Source organism: Argopecten irradians, chromosome 13, assembly GCF_041381155.1.
Source record: "Argopecten irradians isolate NY chromosome 13, Ai_NY, whole genome shotgun sequence".
In the NCBI taxonomy this organism is placed as follows: Eukaryota; Metazoa; Mollusca; class Bivalvia; order Pectinida; family Pectinidae; genus Argopecten; species Argopecten irradians.
In genome coordinates, this window is record NC_091146.1 from 3,394,761 (window position 1) to 3,416,818 (window position 22,058).

General features: G+C 35.1%; 1 protein-coding gene across 1 annotated transcript in view; it reads right to left on the reverse strand.

Moving 5' to 3' along the window:
- Positions 1-2,370: 2,370 nt before the first annotated feature.
- LOC138305441 (angiopoietin-related protein 7-like) overlaps positions 2,371-22,058 on the reverse strand; it is a 163,936-nt gene continuing 144,248 nt past the window's right edge. Inside the window, exons 2-5 of the mRNA XM_069245669.1 lie at positions 8,808-8,938; positions 6,415-6,511; positions 4,029-4,193; positions 2,371-2,726 (exon numbers count right to left, since the gene is read on the reverse strand). Of these exons, the coding sequence (XP_069101770.1) occupies positions 2,470-2,726; positions 4,029-4,193; positions 6,415-6,511; positions 8,808-8,938 (650 nt within the window). The 3' untranslated portion in view covers positions 2,371-2,469. The remainder of the gene's footprint in view (positions 2,727-4,028; positions 4,194-6,414; positions 6,512-8,807; positions 8,939-22,058) is intronic.

Genomic DNA, 22,058 nt, shown 5'->3' on the forward strand with positions numbered 1-22,058 from the left:
TATATGGTCAGATTTAACGCCTTTTCTCCACCAAGTCAACAAATGGAAAGTCTTTCAAGTAGACTAATCTGTATTTGCTCTTCTCTTGAGGAGACATCCTCCATCGCTTCTCCAGTAACGAGGCACGGCGTTTGCTTACACTATTAGGGAGGTCAGGTACTACACTAAAACCCGAGCCCCTGTGACGTTTATAAGCCGCGTTCATGATATCGTCACGATCGAGTAAACTGCTGAGTCTGATGATAATGTTACGACTATTTTCTGAACCTCCGGGGAGGCGATGGACAGCTGTTAGTAAAACATTCTTACAGAAGGAGTCGCCCATTTTCAGTTGATATGCCAGGAAATCCCTCACTTCTTTTTCTGTGGCTCTTGGGGGTTCTCGTAATTCACCCTTCACTCCCCTAATTACTAAATTCCATTTACGGCCCCACATATCCAACTTGATTCTCTCGTTGTCTGCAGCAGCGATCTTATCCTCAATGTTAGGGAGTGTGGATTCATGGATAATCCTAATAGCGTCGTTTGTGTGCTCTACAAACTGGTCAAGGTTTGAGACATTTTCCTTTAGGCTATTAAAGTCGTCTCGAATTCCAGTAAGTTCCAAATGGAGTCTTGTAAAATACCTTCAGATATTTTCAAAAACCTTGCATGCGTATTCTCCCGCAACATCGGCCGTGTTGCCCGTAATATTCGGGACAGGCTTACCACCACTCCCGTTGGGAGTTTCACCTCTAATGTCCATAGGTGAGTTGGCCCGGTCACTAAGTACACTTTTACCTGTACTGGCCATGTTATGTAATTTGTTACACGTGTACAAGGGTGAATATATATATAGTCAAAATACGACTCACATAAAACACAAAACTGGTAGCCCACAGTGATAGGTTTTCAATGTTATAGTCAATACGGTAATGTCATAAAGCGTGTCGACCCAAAATCCAGTAGCAAATCAAGGAAATATTGGAGCCCGGTGCACTCACCAACTCATCGACAGGCCATCAAACCGGAAGTTTTGTCATATATACATCCTTAAATGAATAAGTGGCATCTTCCAGTTATAGGATATAAAAAAAGTGTGGAAAGGGTACTTGCATGTCCACAAATAGATTCATATTCATATATGAATGGGCAGAAGAATTCAATCCATTTTCTGATTTTAAACCCATTTATCTTTATTTCGTCAGTTCAGAAATTCAGATATTTGAATTAATATACTCTTAAATAAAATACAGATATCTATATTCATTGCTATAAGTATATATATTATACAAATATCTGTAATTAAAATAAAGATATCTGTATTAATGGGGTATAGATATGCCATAGTACCTGGCAATAAGAGTTATTTGATTAAAAGAATTGATGGTGGTCTGCAAAAAATCCTTTTCATGTAGTGCATTCATGCTGATAGCTACTCGAGGGTTTACTTTAGCTGACATTATATCCAACTCTGGACTATCTCATAGTTATAGGTGTTGAAGTTGAACATTACTACATAAAACTAGTAAGCTTATATCCATAGTATCCTAATAAATTTGGTATCCATCTACATGTATATAGGCCCTGTATTTCCTCTGTGTTCTATGTCTCTACATAAAAATATTGACTGATTGGAGTTCAGTCTGCAATTAATCTGTAGCCAAGGAGATACAAATGTATTTCACATGTGACATGACAAAACTATAAAACATTAAGAAACGTTTGTATGGTCACTTTAATGTCTGCAATTTCAAATCGATGAATAATTTCACACAGACATCTTCCCATGATATGAATAACAATGACGGTGGCTGCAAAGTCTCCTAACTTTACAACGAATACTAGGCCTAACTCTGAAAAATACAAATGAATGTGTATTCAAAATAACTTGAAATCTAACAATTACGAGTATCGCACCAATCCTGCTCTCAGGTAGATTTTCTATCTCAGCATGCTGGCAACTGATCATTAAAGAAACTGACAGGAATTTCGCCCTTGTTTCAGTTTGCGTATCTTTCGCCACCGTAAACATTGGCAGCCATATTTCGCTATTCGGAACCTATAATTAGATAAAGTCCGAGGGTTTTCGAACTATGTCGTGATTCACGGCATGGCGGCTTCGGCACACAATCCCGAGGTGTTATATTTCCGAAGATTACCGGAAATTTCTCCAAGGGGATCCGATCGATGATATACTGTCAAAAAAATAGATATATATCGGAGTTGCTTCCCTTTATACGACATTGGTGTAACGAGAAAAATAAAATAAAGAAAGCGATGGAGAGAAAACGTGTGGAAGCATTGAAAGAAAGAAAGTGAAGGAGAGAAATGTGTAGAAGCATTGATATCCAATATGACTTCACACCTTCATAAATGTGTCTGAACCCATGTTTATTCTCCTACACTCTGTTTCATATATTACAAAAAGATATAATCTCCACAGCGGTTACGTCATGTGGTATTTGATCCCACCACTGTTCATCCATTTTACTGTTGAGGCCTTTTGACAAGCATCCGCGTCTTCCTCATGTTGACCCATTCAATGTCCTCATAGAAATATCTCCAGAGTGGAGATGCTGTGTCTGTCCCGTTTATATACAATCCACCATTCAGATTTGTATGATAGCAGTCCCTGTACCACCATCCCGCTCTACGTAACACCGCACAGCTACCACCGCCCCACACGTCATTGTCATCATCAAAGGTGGAGAACCTCATCCCGCTATGGATGGCCATGGCGTCATCTGTCGAATATAAGATATATATAGAGTCTTAAATGTGAAACGAGTCAAAGAAGTTTTTTATTTTTTTATTTTCTCGAGTTAAATACTTTGAGACGAGTTTCATAAAAAAACTTATCTTTCCATAGGCGAATTTGGCAAATATCGCTATGTATCATTTTGATGATTACATTTACGATTCATTACATTCACATGTTTTTGCCGTAACATTTTAGCACTTTAGCCGAGGTATTTTGCGTTAAGATAGCGTTGCTACATCTCACATTCCGGCAAGTTTAATGTCTCACAAATACGTCAAAATATGATTTCATTCACAATCACAGGAAATAATGTCTAACTGGTATCTCAAATCTCACTTAAATATCATTTATGTCGTTTGTATATAATCACAGGGACCTGGCATACATTTATATAAGGTTTGTATATATTTAGGAATGATATAAAATATCAAAGAAACACAATTTAACAAAGCATGACAATTTATTGACTCGTGCCCTACCCGGGCCTCGAACTCACGATCTACGGCACCCAGTCGCCTAGCCGAACATAGCTGCGCCTTCTACCACTGCTTCACTGTTTCAATGACGAAGTGATAGTCGGTTCGATATGCTGACATGATCACTATGGAAATTGTCAAATTAAATCTTTGGATCAACAACACATAGTGAATATGATGCATTGCGTTGAGTAAATATCAAATATCAAAGAAACACAATTTAACAAAGCATGACAATTTATTGCGATTGGGTGCCGTAGATCGTGAGTTCGAGGATAGGGTACGAGTCAAAAAAATGTCATGCTTTGTTAAATTGTGTTTCTTTGATATTCAGGAATGGTATATATATATATCTATTTAATAATAGGTCACATATATATAAATGATGTATGGCCTCATACCCCAATAATACTTCCGGGTCGGATCATTATAGACAAATCTAGTGCATTTTTAATTTTTAGGGATGTAACAAAATATTTGTTTCTATTGTAGCTATGTTTATATTTTTCGCATATAATTTAAGTATATCTGTAATATCTGAAGAAATTTACTTTAAACCATTTTATAGGTTTATTGTGCGTCAGGACACATTGTTTAGTAAGGCTTGTGTAGTGATTTTTTTAAATTCTTTTCCGGATTTTCCCATAAAATTTATAGGTTTCTGACATGTAGGTGAAAATATTAATTAATGTTTTGGTACACTTTCAAACTGGACATCGGCTTCAGCATAAATATCTTAAATTAGTTTAAATTGAATCTTTTTTATTGCAAAATTAAAACAAATATATATATATAGTAACAGTACATACGAAAAACGGTCCCAGAAAATCCGGACACGGTAAGTCTGTAGTCATCTGCCTCGTTCTCAACACTGAAAGTAGTATATTCGGCATACCTCGCATCGCCTAGCCAAGAATTTAAGTCAATGCGCAGGACAGAAGAAGAGGTCGAAAGGTCATGGATAGCGTCATTTCCTGTGGATATGAAATCAGAAACATACCGGATATTGGCATGTTAAATTTTAAGCCTCTAACCGTACCTTGCACTTTAATCATTTATTTCATTTAAAATTGGCAAAGGAGGGGTAACACATTGTATCGTTTTACAGTCACTCAGTGATAGGCAAAACATTCTGAATAGAGATACCTTTGGGTCAGTGCATGGTTATTTAACAAGTCAAAGGGCAAAGGGTGAAAATTCAGAATTTCATTGTTTAAGTCCTAATTAATGAAATATTAAAATACAAATCGTATTTTTGCAGTTTAGCTTGAAGTGGTGTTTAGTACTGCATGTGGACCATGACATGACCTGCTTAAGATTAAGATGATTACATCATAAGGGTACATTGGCTGGGTCACATGTACGAATTAGGTCATATTTAATAAACAGCATCATCTCACCATTACGCATCTTCTGTTTTTCCATGTTTGAAGCAGTTTGATTTTAAATATTTAGGCTTGTGTTATGTACTAATTTCAAGCAACATTTCACTGAAGGTAGGATGTTAGAATTGTGCCTGCATGAGATGATTACAACGTAGGGTCATATTGACTTGGTCATATGCATAAATCGGGTCATATTCAATTAATGGAATCGTCTGTTAACTTAGTATCTTCTGGGTTTTCCATGTTTAAAGCAAGTGTAAGCTATTTAAATTCATTTTTATGAGATAAGTAAAATGTTAAAATTGTGCCTGCTGCTCCACTATATTATCGTAGAAGGCGAGTAAATCTGGGATCTCAGTTTTAGTGGCTACCTAGATCAAAATATACTGGATTCTGTCTTAAACATAGTAGAGGGTTTGTTCCTTGTCACTGTAATACATTTATCTTCAATTTTCTCTCACTGTGAACATTATATGTTAAATACATGTTTCATATATACTGTTTGCTAAAGCCACGAGATAAAAGGTACATATTTAGTCGCATTTTACGAGCATGCAAGGCGATAGCAGGCACCATTCTAACATCATCATCAACTTAGTTGACGGATGATACTATTCATTGGATATGACCTAATTCATCCCCATCACCCAGCTCATGGGACCCCTAGATACAATCATTTAAAGTAGATCATGACAAAATCCAAATAATGCTCTATAAATCATTCTAAAGCTATGAAATTGTTGAAAAATTAAAGAACATTGTATTTTTTCTAGGTATGTACAAAGTTAAGATTCGCAATTAAGTCGCCTTTTACGATCAAGTATTGGAGCAGCAGGCACAATTGTGCATAAAAGTGTTGCTTGAAATTAACTCATAAAACAAGCTTAAATAATTCAATAACCTGCTTTCAACATGGGAACGCCAGAAAATGCTTAGTGATCAGATTATACCATTGATTAAATATGACTTAATTCATGCGCGTGACCCAGCCAATGTGAACCTAGGATGTAATCATCTTAATAAAAGCAGGTCAAGATCCACGTAAAGTACTAAACATCAATCTCAAGCTATCAAATCGTTGAACAATTAAATTTTGCAGCAGAATTATTGAAGTTTTAAATACAAACATAGAACAAATGCTTAACTAGGTCACTGTGACCTACTTATTCAATTTTCCATCAGTGTTCTTAAATAAACTTCACAAATCCATCATTTGGACAAAAACTGCATCATCTATATTATTATGTTTAATTGAATAGGACTTCAGCAATGGAAATGTAAACTTTCACCTTTTGACCTTTGGCCTGTGAATTTACCATGCGACAAGAAAAATAGGATGTTCTGAATATCATATAATATGAAGCTGACTCTACGGTTTGTTCATGCAAACTATTTTACTTATCACTGAGCGGCCGTAAAACGGCCAAAGGCAATACCCCTCATTTAAAGAACTGATTTATCATTACCCAGTTATCACTTATTATCGTATACTTATCAAAGGTATACAGTTCATTGTTTAGATTTACAGTCGATAAAGAGTAGTAATTAAGACCATTAAAAAGAAATCAACTGCAATGAATGAACAAGTCCAGGCACATATTTCTAGAAACATTTCTTTCATCAATAACAAGTAACATAATGTATTAAAGTGACGTGAGAGTTTGACGTAAGATAACCGTGACGTCATAAGTAGTGAGTGGCATTTATGCACTAAAAAGAGCCCCAACTGTGCTCGGTTAGATAAACAAGGATGTGAGGATGCAATGAAATTGTAAATATCCCGCAATGATCATAACACACTCAGACGTACCTAACCAGAAGTTACCGTAAAGGTCCCCGAAACCATTTTTGTAGTCGGCCCAGGACCTGTAGAAGTCCACTTCACCGCTCTGCCTGTTCTGTATTACCTGAAAATACATGTATGACACAACCTTAAAATTAAAGAGTGTATAATATCTCCTGTTTTATGATCGCTTATCGTAGATCTTGGTATCAATCTTCCAGATAAACAAATGAAAACTTTTCAAACATTCTTTGGGGAAAAAATCATAGAGTGTTAAATATGGTGTTCAATACATTTAGAAAAAAAATGTTATAGATTTAATACATATGTAAAGATATATAAGAAAGGGGATTTAAATGTGCATATGATTTATATATTTATTCCTATATATTTTATCATTCTTTCCAAGTTTATGTAAAATCCAGTTTGTATATAGGTATATTTTAATATTGTTTATGGCAAGTCAAATGTTGCAAAATTCAAAACTTTATATATTCAATAAATATGTTCAATGTATTTTTTCATTTTATATGTGATAAAAAATTTATATGTTCAACATTTTCCATATATATATGTGTGTGTGTGATAAATATATATATGTTCAATATTTACTCAAATATACGTTCAAGTTTTAAATATATATATGCGATATTTTAAATATGCATTTGATAATTTAAATATATATATTTGATAAAATGCATATAATTGTTCAATAAATTGTTAAAGATATATACATTCGATAATTGCATTCTGGGTAAGGTTTGTAACAACTGATTTCATTGGCTGTTCCCTCAGTTTAAACGTGCACGTGGCACTGAATGGAAAAGATGCAGATATATATTAGATTAATATGACTGAAGGCAAGGCCTAAAAGGGTGCAGCCATATGTTTCAGTAACCATTAATTTTGCAATGTTCAATAGTTCAATTTATGGAAACAATGGAGCCGAATTTTCTGTTTATTTTTATTCATATATTCTCACTTTATCCTTGTCCACAAACCCCCATTTGAGAATGAAATGCACATAAGAGAAAGAAGATTTTTTCATTTCCGTAACAGATATTCCGTTTTGGGTCAGCTGATTATATTGGAAGGTGGTCTATCACTTGAACGCTTTCAAATAAAGAGCAATTGCATTAAGCTTCTACCAGACAAATATTACGTTCGTCAGATCATAAAAGCGTTTGAACCGCTTGATTATATATTGAGCTGACTTCAAAGCATCGCCTTCACGTTTATGGGATTTGTTCCATTGGGTTAAAAAATGGCGGCCACAAACTGAAGCTGTCAGTGTGTAGAATTGAATTTTAAAGATTGTATTTTTTGTTATATTTTCGTGTATGCGTTACCTTAGAAGTGCATTTCGTGCCCTGCGCCCTTATAATGAAATGATAATAAAAAAAAATAATTAAAAAAACTGTAAATTTGTCACATATGAAATTGAACGCTACAGATTAGTATACTTAGGCATTTTCAAAGCAAATATTAAAAGGTATAAGAAAGCAAATCGGTCATATTTTGTAGCTTAATATTGTGAGATATTAGTATATCTATATTGGATTTTCCAATTGTAAAAATGTCGATCCTACTGTAAATTCTAAAAATATCGATTTTGTACCCAGATAAATTGTTTCTAGAAAAAAAGAAACCATTTTGACCATTTTGAAGCAATGTCATCGATTTTGTTCCCAGACATTTTTTGTTTAAGAAACCATGTTGACAATTCTGAAGCAATGATTTACTAAAAATGGGTATGGATTCATTTTTGAAAAAATGGCAATATTTCGTTTTATTGTGTAAAACCGATCTTATTTGATATCATAATGAAGGTATATCATGCTGTTCTATATATATTCAAGTACGTTACAGGTAGGACATATTATTGCTGAATCTTAAAGCAAGCCTGGAAGATAAAAAATAATGTGGGCAAAGTTTTACGAACATTCCTTAACTTTAAGGAATTCTTTAACTTTAAATTCCCCATATGAAAGTATAAGAGATGTTCAGGAAAAGGACATGGTGGAAGGATCCTGTCCTTCTGGCTTTCCTATAGAGAAGTTTAAGTTAAGGAAGTCCTTAAATTTAAGGAATATTCTTGTATGCCTTAATTGAAATATCAAAACTAAGTGAAATTCTTCAGATAGAAAACCCTAAGTTCTAGTCTACCTTAAATACATGTTGTATGCGTGATGATAAAGTGACTTACAGTATGTGGACATCGAATCAAAGACAGCGTGACCAATTAATAAAAGATAATATTTCAGTAATTTTGAATGTTGTAAAGGATTCCAGAGGCTCAAAAATGTATATTAATAGCTGAATCACAAGGTGGAGGATGTTCATCTCGATTCTGAAATTGCAACTTAGATGTATTGTTCAAAAATTTCTATGCTTGGTACACATTTGAAAAGATAACCTACCGTCCAGGGCCCATCAGGAGTGTCCATGTCACAGTAAACATCAAAAGTGACGTCAGTTGACGGCGTGATTCTGTAGACACCTGAGTAACAGAGAGCATCGATCTGTCCACAATCCGCTGGTTTGGTGGGCGCTGAAACGTCACAGGTAAATAATCTTATATTCTCTCACACCTACAGGTGCAATACTGGCTGGTCTGGGGCAATACACTCATGTCGCTTGATGATGCATTACATAGTTGCCCATGCAATACGGTCTTGTGACGTTACTACGTCAACAATATTACTATTTTCTTGGTACGCATTTAATATTTTATTCAGATATTGGACTGGATTTTCTTTAAAAGATGCAAACAATGGGAATCGCGTTGAAAATATGACGCATTTTTCATTTAAGGAAAATTGACAATTCGGATAATCAGAGTAGTAAAATTGCAATAAAACGTCGAGGTATGAGAGAAAGATACTCTTTCATATGTGGATATGAAGGATATGGATATTCTACCCTCGGAATCACAAAATGTTGTAAAACCCTTGCCAAGCCTGGAATTTTACATACATTTTGTGACCCTCGGGTAGAAATACACTAACCTTCATAGCCATATGTGCCAGAGTCTTATATTACGGCATTTTTAGCCCAATAATAGGTAATATGGAGATGTATTTACCCGAAGGTGAAACTCTCTTGGGGTTAAATAACCTTCAATTACCTACATATAATTATTAGGAACATAAATTATTCACTATACAAAAAGTAATTAGCGATTCGCTATTGTTTGGTAATTACTATGTATTTGTGATGAATAAAAATACCGTTTTAAGCTTCGTACGGAGTCACGTTCATCATGGGGAAAGTTAGGTTCTATTTTTTTCGGTCATATAGTGTGTTTCAGCTAACCACAGATTTTGTTAGTCATGAAGACATGTCCCGACTTTAAACTATCATAACTTCTTCATGAAAATTAAGACATTGTGGTAAGCACAGGATACCACCATTTGACGTTTGGCGTCACTATAATGACATCACATAAAATAATGATATACTGGTTTTATCAAGGTACATTCAATCATACAGAGATTTTGATAAGCAGTAATTTTTACAATGGAACTGCATCAGAGGCGAATTTTCAGAAGACAAATATACCTAAATGTTACACAGAAACAACAAAATATTGGTTTTGATAATGTATTTCATTAGACGTACTGTTATCGTCCATTGTTTCTAAAAAACAAAAAAAGAGTTTAGTGTCGATAAATAGCAGCATAACGTGGCGCTACCCAAAATGAAACACTTTTAAAAAATGTGATACAGAATTTTCTGTTTACAGTCTAAACCACCAATCACTGTCCTGAACAAAAAATAAGGTGCTGAATAGTAACTGTGACAATTTTTAGATGTCATTTTCTTCCTAGTTGCTTATAATCTGTATTTAAAACAGAAAATAATGAAATTGTGAAAAAAAAGCCGGGAAACGACGTCGTGCGACAACCCTAAAAACACCATATATTTTAAAACAAGAAAAACAAACGTACAACAGGATATATTTTGACATACATGTGACTTAGATAAACTAAAAAATGTTAAAACTTTTCTTTAGCGAATGCCAACATTTTTCATGATGTCTATACATTTTTTAATCAAACTATATTTAGGAGGTGTTCCATTTTGGGTACTCGAACCTGCTGAAACACGGGGCTAGACCGGGCATGTTTCAGGCTCTCTATTTCAAAATAAATGCACTGCTGACAAGTAAACAAACCATGAAATGAAAACTGAAGGCATCTATTTGTGGAAAGTTAAGAGAAAAATCTGGATTTATGCACACGTTAGAAATTCTTCACAATTATCACCAAAAAGTGTTCCAATTTGGGTAGCGTCACGTTAGTTATGTAGACCACCTAATATGAATAAATTATGTCAGTAATGAATATTTACAGACATCAATATTTAAGGATCCACAACTCGGTCTCGTTGAAATCTACAGTTTTTAGATAAAATTGATGAACATCTGTAGCAAATTGTCATTTACAATTTGATAATTGTTTTTAAACTTTTATTTTTGCAAATCTTATGATACAGGAGTTTTAAGAAATGGCCCATTTGGGGGTCATTTTGAAAACAAGTGTCTTTCATCAGTGGAGCCAAAATACTACCATTTGTGACCTTAATAAGTTTTACTTACATAATTACTGCGACAGTATATTAGGATTCATTAAGCTGATTGTTGTCATATGTCTTGACTTTTAATTGTAATTGAAAACGATGAGCATTGATTTGTAAAATGATACATTAATGTCACTGTTTCTATTTTTACTTGTTATTTTGATATTGATATCTTTACAATGAAATATTGAAAGATAACAAATCTTTAAATGCAGCTAAACGGAAAGCACAACGCACTGACCCCCAATGTTTACTGCTTTAGAAGGAGTAACCTTTCCCCCCATTGATATGCATGATATATTCAAAAGTTTGATACTAGAACTATCGTTATAAAGGGTTAACTATATGGCAAAAAAGGTTAGGTGCATCTCGTAACTCACAATTAAGGGTTAGGAGTAGCATAATTGTTATGTTGTTTATTATCAGGAAAAAAATAAGAATCTTATTACAAGTGGACAGATATACAATAAATTATAGTAATGTATATCAAGCAATCCACTAGGAAAATAGGCTTTAAATTTTCGTATATATGGTCGAAACGCCAAAATTCCTTTCAAACTCAATATTTTGACATTAAGTTTTCTAATTAATAAATAAGGGTAGCAAACGCTCAAAAACGAAAACACGGACACAAGTTTTTTCCCATTTTTTTTTCGGTGGTATCAGACACTCCAATCCACACTCCTTCAGACATATCTCTGCTACAAAGGACACATACAAATATTCATTTTTCCCACAAACAATAACACAATGGAATCTCCTCCCTGTAGCAGCAGTACAATGCACTACACTCGAGGACTTCAAGGCGCATATTTCCAACGTAGCCCTTGGAGCACTCACGCATTAGTTCTGTACACACCTTCTATCTATATACTAAAAAAATCACAAATTTAATCCCTTTACACCCTTGCACAACTACAGATCACCATGACACAATCGTCATTAACCGACGATATCATGACATCACAATAGAAACATCGACGTTGGGTATTGTTCAGAAAATAATACCTTGTAAAAACAATTGATTGTACGTGTTAACGTCTGTTGATTTATCAAGTAGTTGATAAACTAATTATAAGCATTGATGTCACTATTTTTCAATTGCATCGGATTTTGCTTTCAGTTTGCAAAATTTTCTTAGAATCCGCTATGCGAATTTACACGTTTGGTAAACAAACTTTCTTTCATACCCCGATGAAATTTAAATGCTTTAGTAATAATCCAGTCTTGTTTTTGTATCATTTTATTTTACAATCGAAATATATGACAGCAGAACTCCCTTTTACCTATTAAGATGGTTAATTATGGGAATAATCTATTCTTCCATACTTTATAGGGTTAACTGTGGTTGCTAGTAGATGTACGAGAGCTCAACAACGCTTGTCAAGTACGTGACGTCATTAATTCTGACGCATAATGACGTTTCTTTGGTGACAGATTGACGAAACTGTTTGAAGGCAATTAGAATAATTAAACATAGGTCTGCAAAGATCAGAGGGTTGTTTCAGCCCTTCTGTAGAAATATGGCTGACCAACAGTTGACCAGTGGACTTGTGTTAAGATGTTTCTGTCTACTTGATAAACCCGATTTAAACACAAAGTCATACAGATACAGTATCCTAGGATACCGTCCTGTTTTATCAAATTATCTACATCAGTGAATCCCTACATTAAATGATAATGAGGTAAAAACGGTATAAATCTAGTATATTAATATTCCGAAATAAAAGGCCAAAAATAAATTCAAAGTAAAATCAAAACTATTTCTATGGAATATATATTCAGCCACTAGAGAGCCTTCGTCAGTCCAAAAATCTACATTAAATGATAAATACATAAACTTACTTCCACTGCCTTTGATAAAAACCAGGGTCGATGTTAATTTCACCGCTGCCTCACTGCTACAGAGTTTTCTTGCAAATGTCCTACACACCCTTGTGTCTGGTTCATAGGAGAATGAGAGACAGTCCGACCTACACATCGTAGCACACTCTATACACCCTCTCACGTTACTGTATGTCTCCAGTGCGGTAGTAGTGTCCAGTAAAGTTGTAGGTTGTGTACTTGTAAATGAAGATGCTGCAATGCAGTAAGCACTGAACAATAACACCATACCTTTACAACGAAAATCCATTTTTCGTTTCTCGTATGTAACGTATAACAGCTATATCCAACGTACTAACTACTCATATAAGAATTAGTGATAACTTTGAATTTCTTTTTTTTTTCAAATTGCAACCAAATATCAACCGTTATTAGGTAAACACTATTTCACATCACCATAATTCCTTTCCTTCATCCTTAGTAATCCAATCCGACAACCAGACCATGTATGTGTCAATAATGTAATTGTCGGTACCTTTTTGAACCGCAAACCTCTGAAACAAGCAGCTTGTGACTTCAACCATCCATTGATAATGACAAACAATAAAGCTTCCATATCTTCATTAAGTATGTACATCTATTAAGATAAGTAAATTAAATGTTCTGTGCAACATTTTTGTGGGGCCGCGATGGCCGAGTTATTAAGATACCTCGACACATATATATATATTACCACAAGCCCTACACCTCTGGGTTTTAATCCCATGTTGGATAGTTGTCAGGTACTGACCGCTGGTCGGTGTTTTTTCTCCGAGTACCCCGTCTTTCCTCCACCAATCAACCTGGCACGTCCTTACATGACCCTCGCTGTTAATAGGACGTTAAAAGGTGGTTGGAAGTAGGATTGTCAAGTCGGAATAAACAGGTCCCTGGGGTGACCAATTTAGATAACATCTTTATTTTTGATCATCCGTGTGGAATCAGACTTGTCAATTCTAAATATTCATGATGTATAGATAAAGAGGAATTCTAAAAATCCATGATAAATGGATGAGGAAGTCGCGATGCCCTTGAATGTTTTATATAAAATTTGATATGGACCATTTAGATAATACCTTTTAAGTTGGCTTTTTATCATGCGTGTTGAAGCAGAATGATAGATAAAACATAAGAATGATATACATGTATTATGATGTCCTTGACGTCTCTGGGGTCTATTAAATGAAGTGTTATGTATCTATCTGATATACCTCTTTTAGAAAACACCTACGTTTTCATGTACTGCAGCAACATATCTGTCGATTCTAGAAATGAATCATGAATGGATATATTATTGGATCCTAGCTGTCCTTGAGCTCTATAGAGATGTTCGTGAGGTTTACTCGTCACGTCACACGGATCATGCGCACAAAACTGGTTGGTAAGAACCATTTCCTGCATTATAGCCGACAAAGCAACACAACCTGCCACCCGACGATAAGCAGAGGTATATTTCGAAACTTTCCTATCATAGCAGGGGGTCGATCGTGTCTTTGGTATGCGAAGCACATATGGCGTCGAAAGCTCCGCTTCTAGTGTCAACAGAGACTGGGAAATCACTCGTGTCACTTATATGCTTCATGCAACACTCTTATAGATGTTGTATTTCGGTGACAAAATGATTGCAGTTTCTAAAAATGCGACATATAATTACTGTCCTCACTTCAACAAAAATCTATTGAAGAAAAACCACGCGATTTTCACGCTAAAAACAGCACCTGGGCATGGTACAGGACTTTTTTTGGCTGAATGTGAAATTGTAGTTCGTAAGAACCGCCAGAATCCTGTAAAATACCATATCAAACAATGTTTGCCCTGTTTCCACTGTGAGAAATGACTGAATTCACAGTACCGAGCGTTTTATTTCGGTGTACGTAATCATTAGTATGCGTAGTCGTGGACACCACCGGTTTTGGTATGATGAATTTCAGTGTTTGACTACTAAAATGGTATTTTCTATTATTTTACTAGCATGTTATTTTACAAGAACTAATGCTGTTATTATAACAGATGGGTAAGATAAACTAGCTTTGGTCCAACAAACAATGAACCTAGCTGCAGATACTTACTATGTTCCATTTTTGGAATCCCCTCCCCGCACTTCATACACGCTACACACCCCATACATGGCCATGGCTCTAACATTAATAAGCCATTAATTTAATCAATCAAACCAAAACAAAAAACCCAAATGTAATCATCCATGAAATCGATGTTGTGTTTTTATCGTTTTGCATAATTGGTTAGTTTAATGTTCTGGTAATTCGATCATTCACCTTACTGAATATATTTTGATGATTTCTGTTTTATTAAATCATAAACGACGTTTGTGTGTGATGCATTAAGATAGAGGTCCATACGCTGACTTCTTGAGTTACTAAGTTTGTTTATTATAGATGTTTGATATAATGTAACGACTTGTTTCGCTACGACCGCAGTCATTAGCGTAGAGTAAGAATGATACAATTAATTTGTTTTGCCCTGGGTTCGACTGCCGCGTTAGCATGCAGATTCCTATGTCTCGCTACAATATTCAAAGGTACTAGTGAGTATGGACAAAGGACGACATCAAATTCATTTAACAGTTTATTAATATTTAACATGTGTAAAGGTGACAACAAGAAAATACCCGCGTGGCTCAGTGAGAAGTACTGTGAAATGGACAGTTTTGCTGCTAATATTCTCACGTTTTCGCCACCAGAATTAACTCTTACCCATCAATGAAAGACCGAGCACGTGGCGCTACACACCGGGCCGATTATCGATAGTTTAACCTCCAATTTCACAAACACCGTTCTCCAGCGAAGATTCTCAAAATATCTCCTTAACGGTTCACCCCGAAACTCAACACAGGAGGCTCCCACTCTTTTCCAGCCTACCAACGGCTCTCAACACAAGAGTGAAGACTTTTAAATACTATCGAAACCAGTCTAAAAGCGAGACATGCCAAGTCCGACATTGCACAATTTCACAAGTATTTCAAACTCAAAAATATAGCAAAATATCGACTGACAGCGAAAAATACACACACAGTAATGTTAATGCATTTCCACACTATACGATAACAGCAAATTAGGGAAAGGATGGGCGACAAATATATAAAAATTACATAGGATTCAAAAACACAACCCTCACCTCTCAAGGCCCGGTAGAAAACTGAAAGCCTCGGCGCAGTCCCGAGATCTCGTGCCCAGCAAATTCCCGCCAAAGTCCCGGTTAATATAATTTCCGGAAAATATAGCAACGAAGCGCACCGCAGCTTCGTTACATACCCCCCAACCACCTAGACAGGCTGCGACCCGTAGCCGTAAAACTGATCCAATGGAGATAATTTGGGGGAAAAAAATAAACCACAAAGTTCCTAACAAAAGTTGAAACATTTAAAGCCAAAAGTAAGATGCACAAAGGAGTAGGTACAATAAGGGGCAATTATGGCCCCAGAATGTATAGAAATTCAAACAATGTCAAATCTCACAAACACAGCTTTCCAAAAGAGTTGAGTATCGATATTTTCGCAATCAAAGATGATTTTCCACTTACATTATTTGTAGATGGGTTAAAAGACGATATATTTAGGCCATTTCATGCATTTTTATACATTTTCTTGCAAAAATGGCTTCAAAAAGCGTAGTTTTCACATTGGCCGCAGCTTTGTCCAAACACCATTTTTTGTCAACAGAACCAACATAAAAATTTGAATCTTTATGCAAAATGTCGAATTTGGACACAAATGCGGCCAATCCGAAAAAAAGAAAATTCTATGAAATTAACGAACCAGAGATCGCAGCGGCGGTAATAATAACATAAAACGGTATCGGGCACGGCTATTATTTATCCGGAAAAAATAAATCGGAAACATATTCAGTGTGCATATATGAACTAAGAAATAATGATAATATTAGTGATTATTTTGATTAGTTTTATGACAATGTATAAAATTATTACTCCGTGCAGTAAGCGCCTTTCTCAATTTTCTGTAGCGAAAACGTTGCGATAACAATAGTGTCCGTATTCTTTTGCCCGGATTACGGTCCCGCCTTTATAATGTACTCGATGTTTTGACACGGCGTAACTGGCGATGTTTACGCTGATTTTCTATATACATTGTCTTCCCGGTCGTTTCAACATGGATCGTGATGTTCAATTGAAGAATCAAGTATACTTTTCTTGATATATATAGTCTGTATATTTACTACTGTATATCTCACGAGAGGTATTTTGATCATAGATGGGACCCCGTCAATGACCTGACATTTCGGTAGGCCTACGTCACTGAAAATTCGAAGCCATGTATCGTTGGTAGGCCAAGTACAGTAACGTTAACGTTCAGTTCAACATAGATCATTCCGTCATACAGTAAATCCTATTCATTGACACCATTTTCATGTATAAGCCTGTGTGTTTTAAGTGAAAAATGTTCATTTTTTAGCCCACCATCATTAGATGGTGGGCTATTCAAATCGCTTTTTGTCCGTGGTCCGTCGTCCGTCCGTCCGTCCTTCCGTCCGTCCGTCCGTCCTTCCGTCCGTTAACATTTCTTGTTACCGCTATTTCTCAGAAAGTACTGAAGGGATCTCTCTCAAATTTCACATGTAGGTTGCCCTAGGGCCCTTATTGTGCATATTGCATTTTGGGACCAATTGGTCAACAAGATGGCCACCAGGCCGCCATCTTGGATTTTGATAGTTAAAGTTTGTTACTACTATTTCTCAGAAAGTACTGAAGGGATCTCTCTCAAATTTCACATGTAGGTTTCCCTAGGGCCCTAGTTGTGCATATTGCATTTTGGGACCGAACGATCAACAAGATGGCCGCCATCTTGGATTTTGATATTTAAAGTTTGTTACCGCTATTTCTCAGAAAGTACTGAAGGGATCTCTCTCAAATTTCACATGTAGATTCCCCTAGGGCCCTAGTTTTGCATATTGCATTTTGGGACGGATCGGTCAACAAGATGGCCACCAGGCCGCCATCTTGGATTTTGATAGTGTAAGTTTGTTACCGCTATTTCTCAGAAAATACTGAAGGGATATGTTTCAAATTTCATGTGCAGGTTCCCTTTGGTCCCTAGTTATGCATGTTACATTTTGGGACTGATCGGTCAACAAGATGGCCGACAGGCCACCATTTTGAATTTTGATAATTGAAGTTTGTTAACGCTATTTCTCAGAAAGTACTAAAATGATCTGTCTCAAATTTTATATGTCGGTTCTCCTAGGACCTGCATATTGCATTTTGGGACCGATCGGTCAACAAGATGGCCAACAGGTTTTTGACAATTGAAGTTTGTTAGTGTTATATATCTCAGAAAGTACTGAAAAGATCTTTCTCAAATTTCATATGTAGTAATATGTAGTAAAAATTTGAAAGCAGAGAAAAGATCCTTCTTTCTATTGTCAGACGTAGATCATTCTTTGGTGGGCGCCAAGATCCCTCTGGGATCTCTTGTTAATTTTGAAAATCTGAAAAGCGATTCTACAGTTAAGCCTACTACAGAGACCGGACAGAAGTATTCGGACAAACGAGTCGTGATATATACCGCTAAATTTAGGCTAGAGTAGTGCAATACGGTAGGACACTGGACATGGGTTTAACTACTGTAGTTATTTTATCTCTATATGTTATAGATGTAGTTATATCATAAAGGCGTTATATACCTTTATATAATAAAATCTAATCTAGCAAAAAATTGTTTACATTAGAGTGCTACAGATTATTAAGGATACATATCTTCATTTTTTCAACTACAGAGTGTAATTACGAAGCATGCGTGGCAGTCGTGACGTTCTGTCCCCTGTTCCGAAGGAAGTGAGTCCGAATCGACATTTATACATATATATTTTTTTTAATTTCTGAACCCCAACTTTTAAGGAAATTATCAACTTATCCTTTCCTAAAAAAGTATATCTATTTATATATTAAAGACCAATTACCTTTCCGAAATAAAGAATTAATATTATTTCAATAACATTAATTGTGTAAGAAAATTATATTTATCGATGACCTTACACAAGGCTTCAACATTTAACAAATGCAAGCTTTCCTTCGTAATCTATTTTAACAGTGAAGTACACTTGGCTGTTTTGCTGTCTGGCGCAGTCAGGACGACGGCTAAAACATAATACGACCCGCGTCATGAAAATAGCATTAGGGTTATTTTGAATAAATTGGTCAGAATGTGTTGCCAATTGAAGTATTAACAGAACGCTAATAACTTTTGCAAATCTACAAACTTATCAATCTCGTTTTACTTTCTAATTTTAAGAATAAAGAGCCCTTTCGGAAAGGTAGCGGGCCTTTTAGTAATAATATGTTAGGCCTATACCTACATGTGTTATTTCAGTAGGCCTATAGTTCCATTTACAATTTAAAATATTATATTTAGAAATATTGAACCAGGAACATTCTTAACCTATATAACCGTATGTGAATATGTTGTTCAATCTATTTTCTCCTTTATTCAAGTTGACATAATTAAAAAATAATAATAATAAGGACACCATTACCATAGTCAACATATGTACTATGTACATACTTCCCGGTAGTTATACATGTAACCATTGACTTTACTGTGATCAAATGTTAAAATGCATATACATATGCATTGTGTATGAATTTACAAATAAACTATGTTTAAATCAAAAGACTGTATGGTTGCCATGCTACCAGTATTAATACTAAATATTTAGGAATAAACCACTGCAAGGACACTGGCGTTGCTTGTCAAAAGTATTTTCTTACATTAAAAGATCATGCTTGAAAGTAAATAACATAAAAACAGCTTATTAATTGATAAGAAAGGGTAGATGTGACGTAACGTAATTCCCAGAACAGGATACAAACCTCTGGAACACATTGAAAAGGTGTAAGTCCGAAGTCACTTGCGCGGTTGAAAAATGCTTGTAAATTAAACATGACCTGTTGTACATGTATCTAAATCTATTATCTTCCATTATTGCACTTGGAAATATTTACATGAATTAAAGTATTGTCGATTTTACTTTTGTAAATAGCGAGCGTATACATGTAATACATATCGTAAAGTAGTACCGTAGTGTACATATGTAGTAGTGCCATAAGATTGTGATAATATTACGTTGTTGCTATCCTTTTGGGACTTTGATATAAAAAGTTACCCTCAAATAGAATTAGATGATTAAATAATGTCAGAATAATACCGACAACTGAAATACAGAAATGGAATGAACAGACGTAAAATTAGATTGATTAAATATCTTTAAAATCTCATTATTTTGTGTTTTTAGTGTCTAGAGTGTTGTTGCTATGGAGAGAAAATGGTTGCTATGGTGTAACTATGGGCTATAATATGGTTAAGTGTTATGAAACATGACATGGTTTCGATGATTTCTTATACACATCACAAAGTACTAACTTTCTTAAAGTTTCCACCTTAATCTACGCGTTAGAAATTTTTAAAAGCAATTCAAGTGTCTGTTTTTGCATCAATACTGTATGCTCGTTGCCAGGCCTGTTGCTAGGCAACAACATAACAGAATGTATTGAAAGTGTGCATTTTATAATTCCCATATATTGATGTATATATAGTATCAAAATAAAGGCAATCTCTGTTGGGGCCAAAATTGACCTTTATTGCACCTACTCCTTTCGATGGAAGTATCCAGTTCACGAACTCGAACTAGAATAAAAATGGAATGAAAAAAACCAAACTAAATTTTAAAGAACCTATCTATCCTGTTCACGAATCGAACTAGAATAAAAATAGAATGGAAAAACCAAACTAAATTTTAAAGAAACTATCTTTCCAGTTCACGAACTTGAACTAGACTAAAAAAATAGGATGGAAAAAACCAAACTAAATTTTAAAGAACCTATCAAGGGGAGGTAATTTAAGGAAAGAAAAACCTTAAGTTCACAAAATCAAACATATCTTAATAAAGGGAGGTAATCCAAGGAAAAAAATAAAATCCAAAATTTTGCACAAAGACAAACATGCCTTAATAAGGAAACGTCAGCTAAGGAAAAAGAAAAAGATAAAAAAAACTAACTATATTGTCCCCCCAACCACCTAGACAGGATGCGACCCGCAGCCACTAACAACCTACTGCAAGAGAAAAAAAATAATGTGAGAACTTCCTACAATTACAGAGGACGCAAATGCATCAACATACCGCGGCCATTCTAAACAGGAGATAGAACATATCATTATCTTTAAATTGTTCCTCACTGGCCAAAATCACAATGATAACAACAAAATAAACAAAAACAAAAAACAATTGTACTACAAGGTACCAAAAACAAAGGAGGTGGACTCTCTATATAACAAATATACTGAAGTGGCATTGGGATTTAAAATTGTTTTACAATCATCCCAATGCCAGTACATAATATTAATTATATCGCATCACAAGTATAGAACATGTACAAGTATCACCGATTAATTATCCCTAAGATGTTCAATATTGATATTCTTGCTAAATAACTACAATGCTAGTGCATCAAAGGTTAAAACAATAAAAGTATTATAATTCATCAAGGATTCCTGTGCCAATCTACAAATTTCTATTTGCAACCAATTACACAATATTTCCTTATCTTTTATTTATCTTTATGGTTTTTTCCCAGATATTTAATTATTACATCTTTATTTCGTAACACCACTGGTATGCATGTACCCGCAAACATTCACTATACTGTTGTATTAAATGAAGTTTTGTCAGAGACAAGCTATGAAACCCCCAGACAGCTCACAGTCACATGAGTTACGTGCCCTTGGTATAGGTAGTAGCTGATGGCTAGCAAAATTCAATACTCAGCTCACCTTTAATATCACTTATTTTCTCTACGAGTACATCAATCACTTCTGTTTAGTAGTGATTATATATATATAGCTTAGGGCATGGTTGTTTTTCATTCCTTTTCTTTTGTATTTCTTTCTCTTTGTATACTTGTTTTACAGCCCTAGCAATCAACTGCAGATGCCTCGTATATATACATTGTACTACCACCTGACGTATGTACAATGCCAAGTGACCTCGGAGCAGACTGGAGAATTTCAGCGCAGAAATGGGTGCTAAAAGAATTGTAACAGGCACCCTTGCTTACATTTGCAATAAATGTATATTAGAAGATGTTGTCGAGTATTACAATGGTGAGACCATAATAATTGTTATTATGAAATGGACATCAATCAGCAATTGATTTTACCCCTAACATATATATTTGCACGCGTTACACTTTCCACTGTG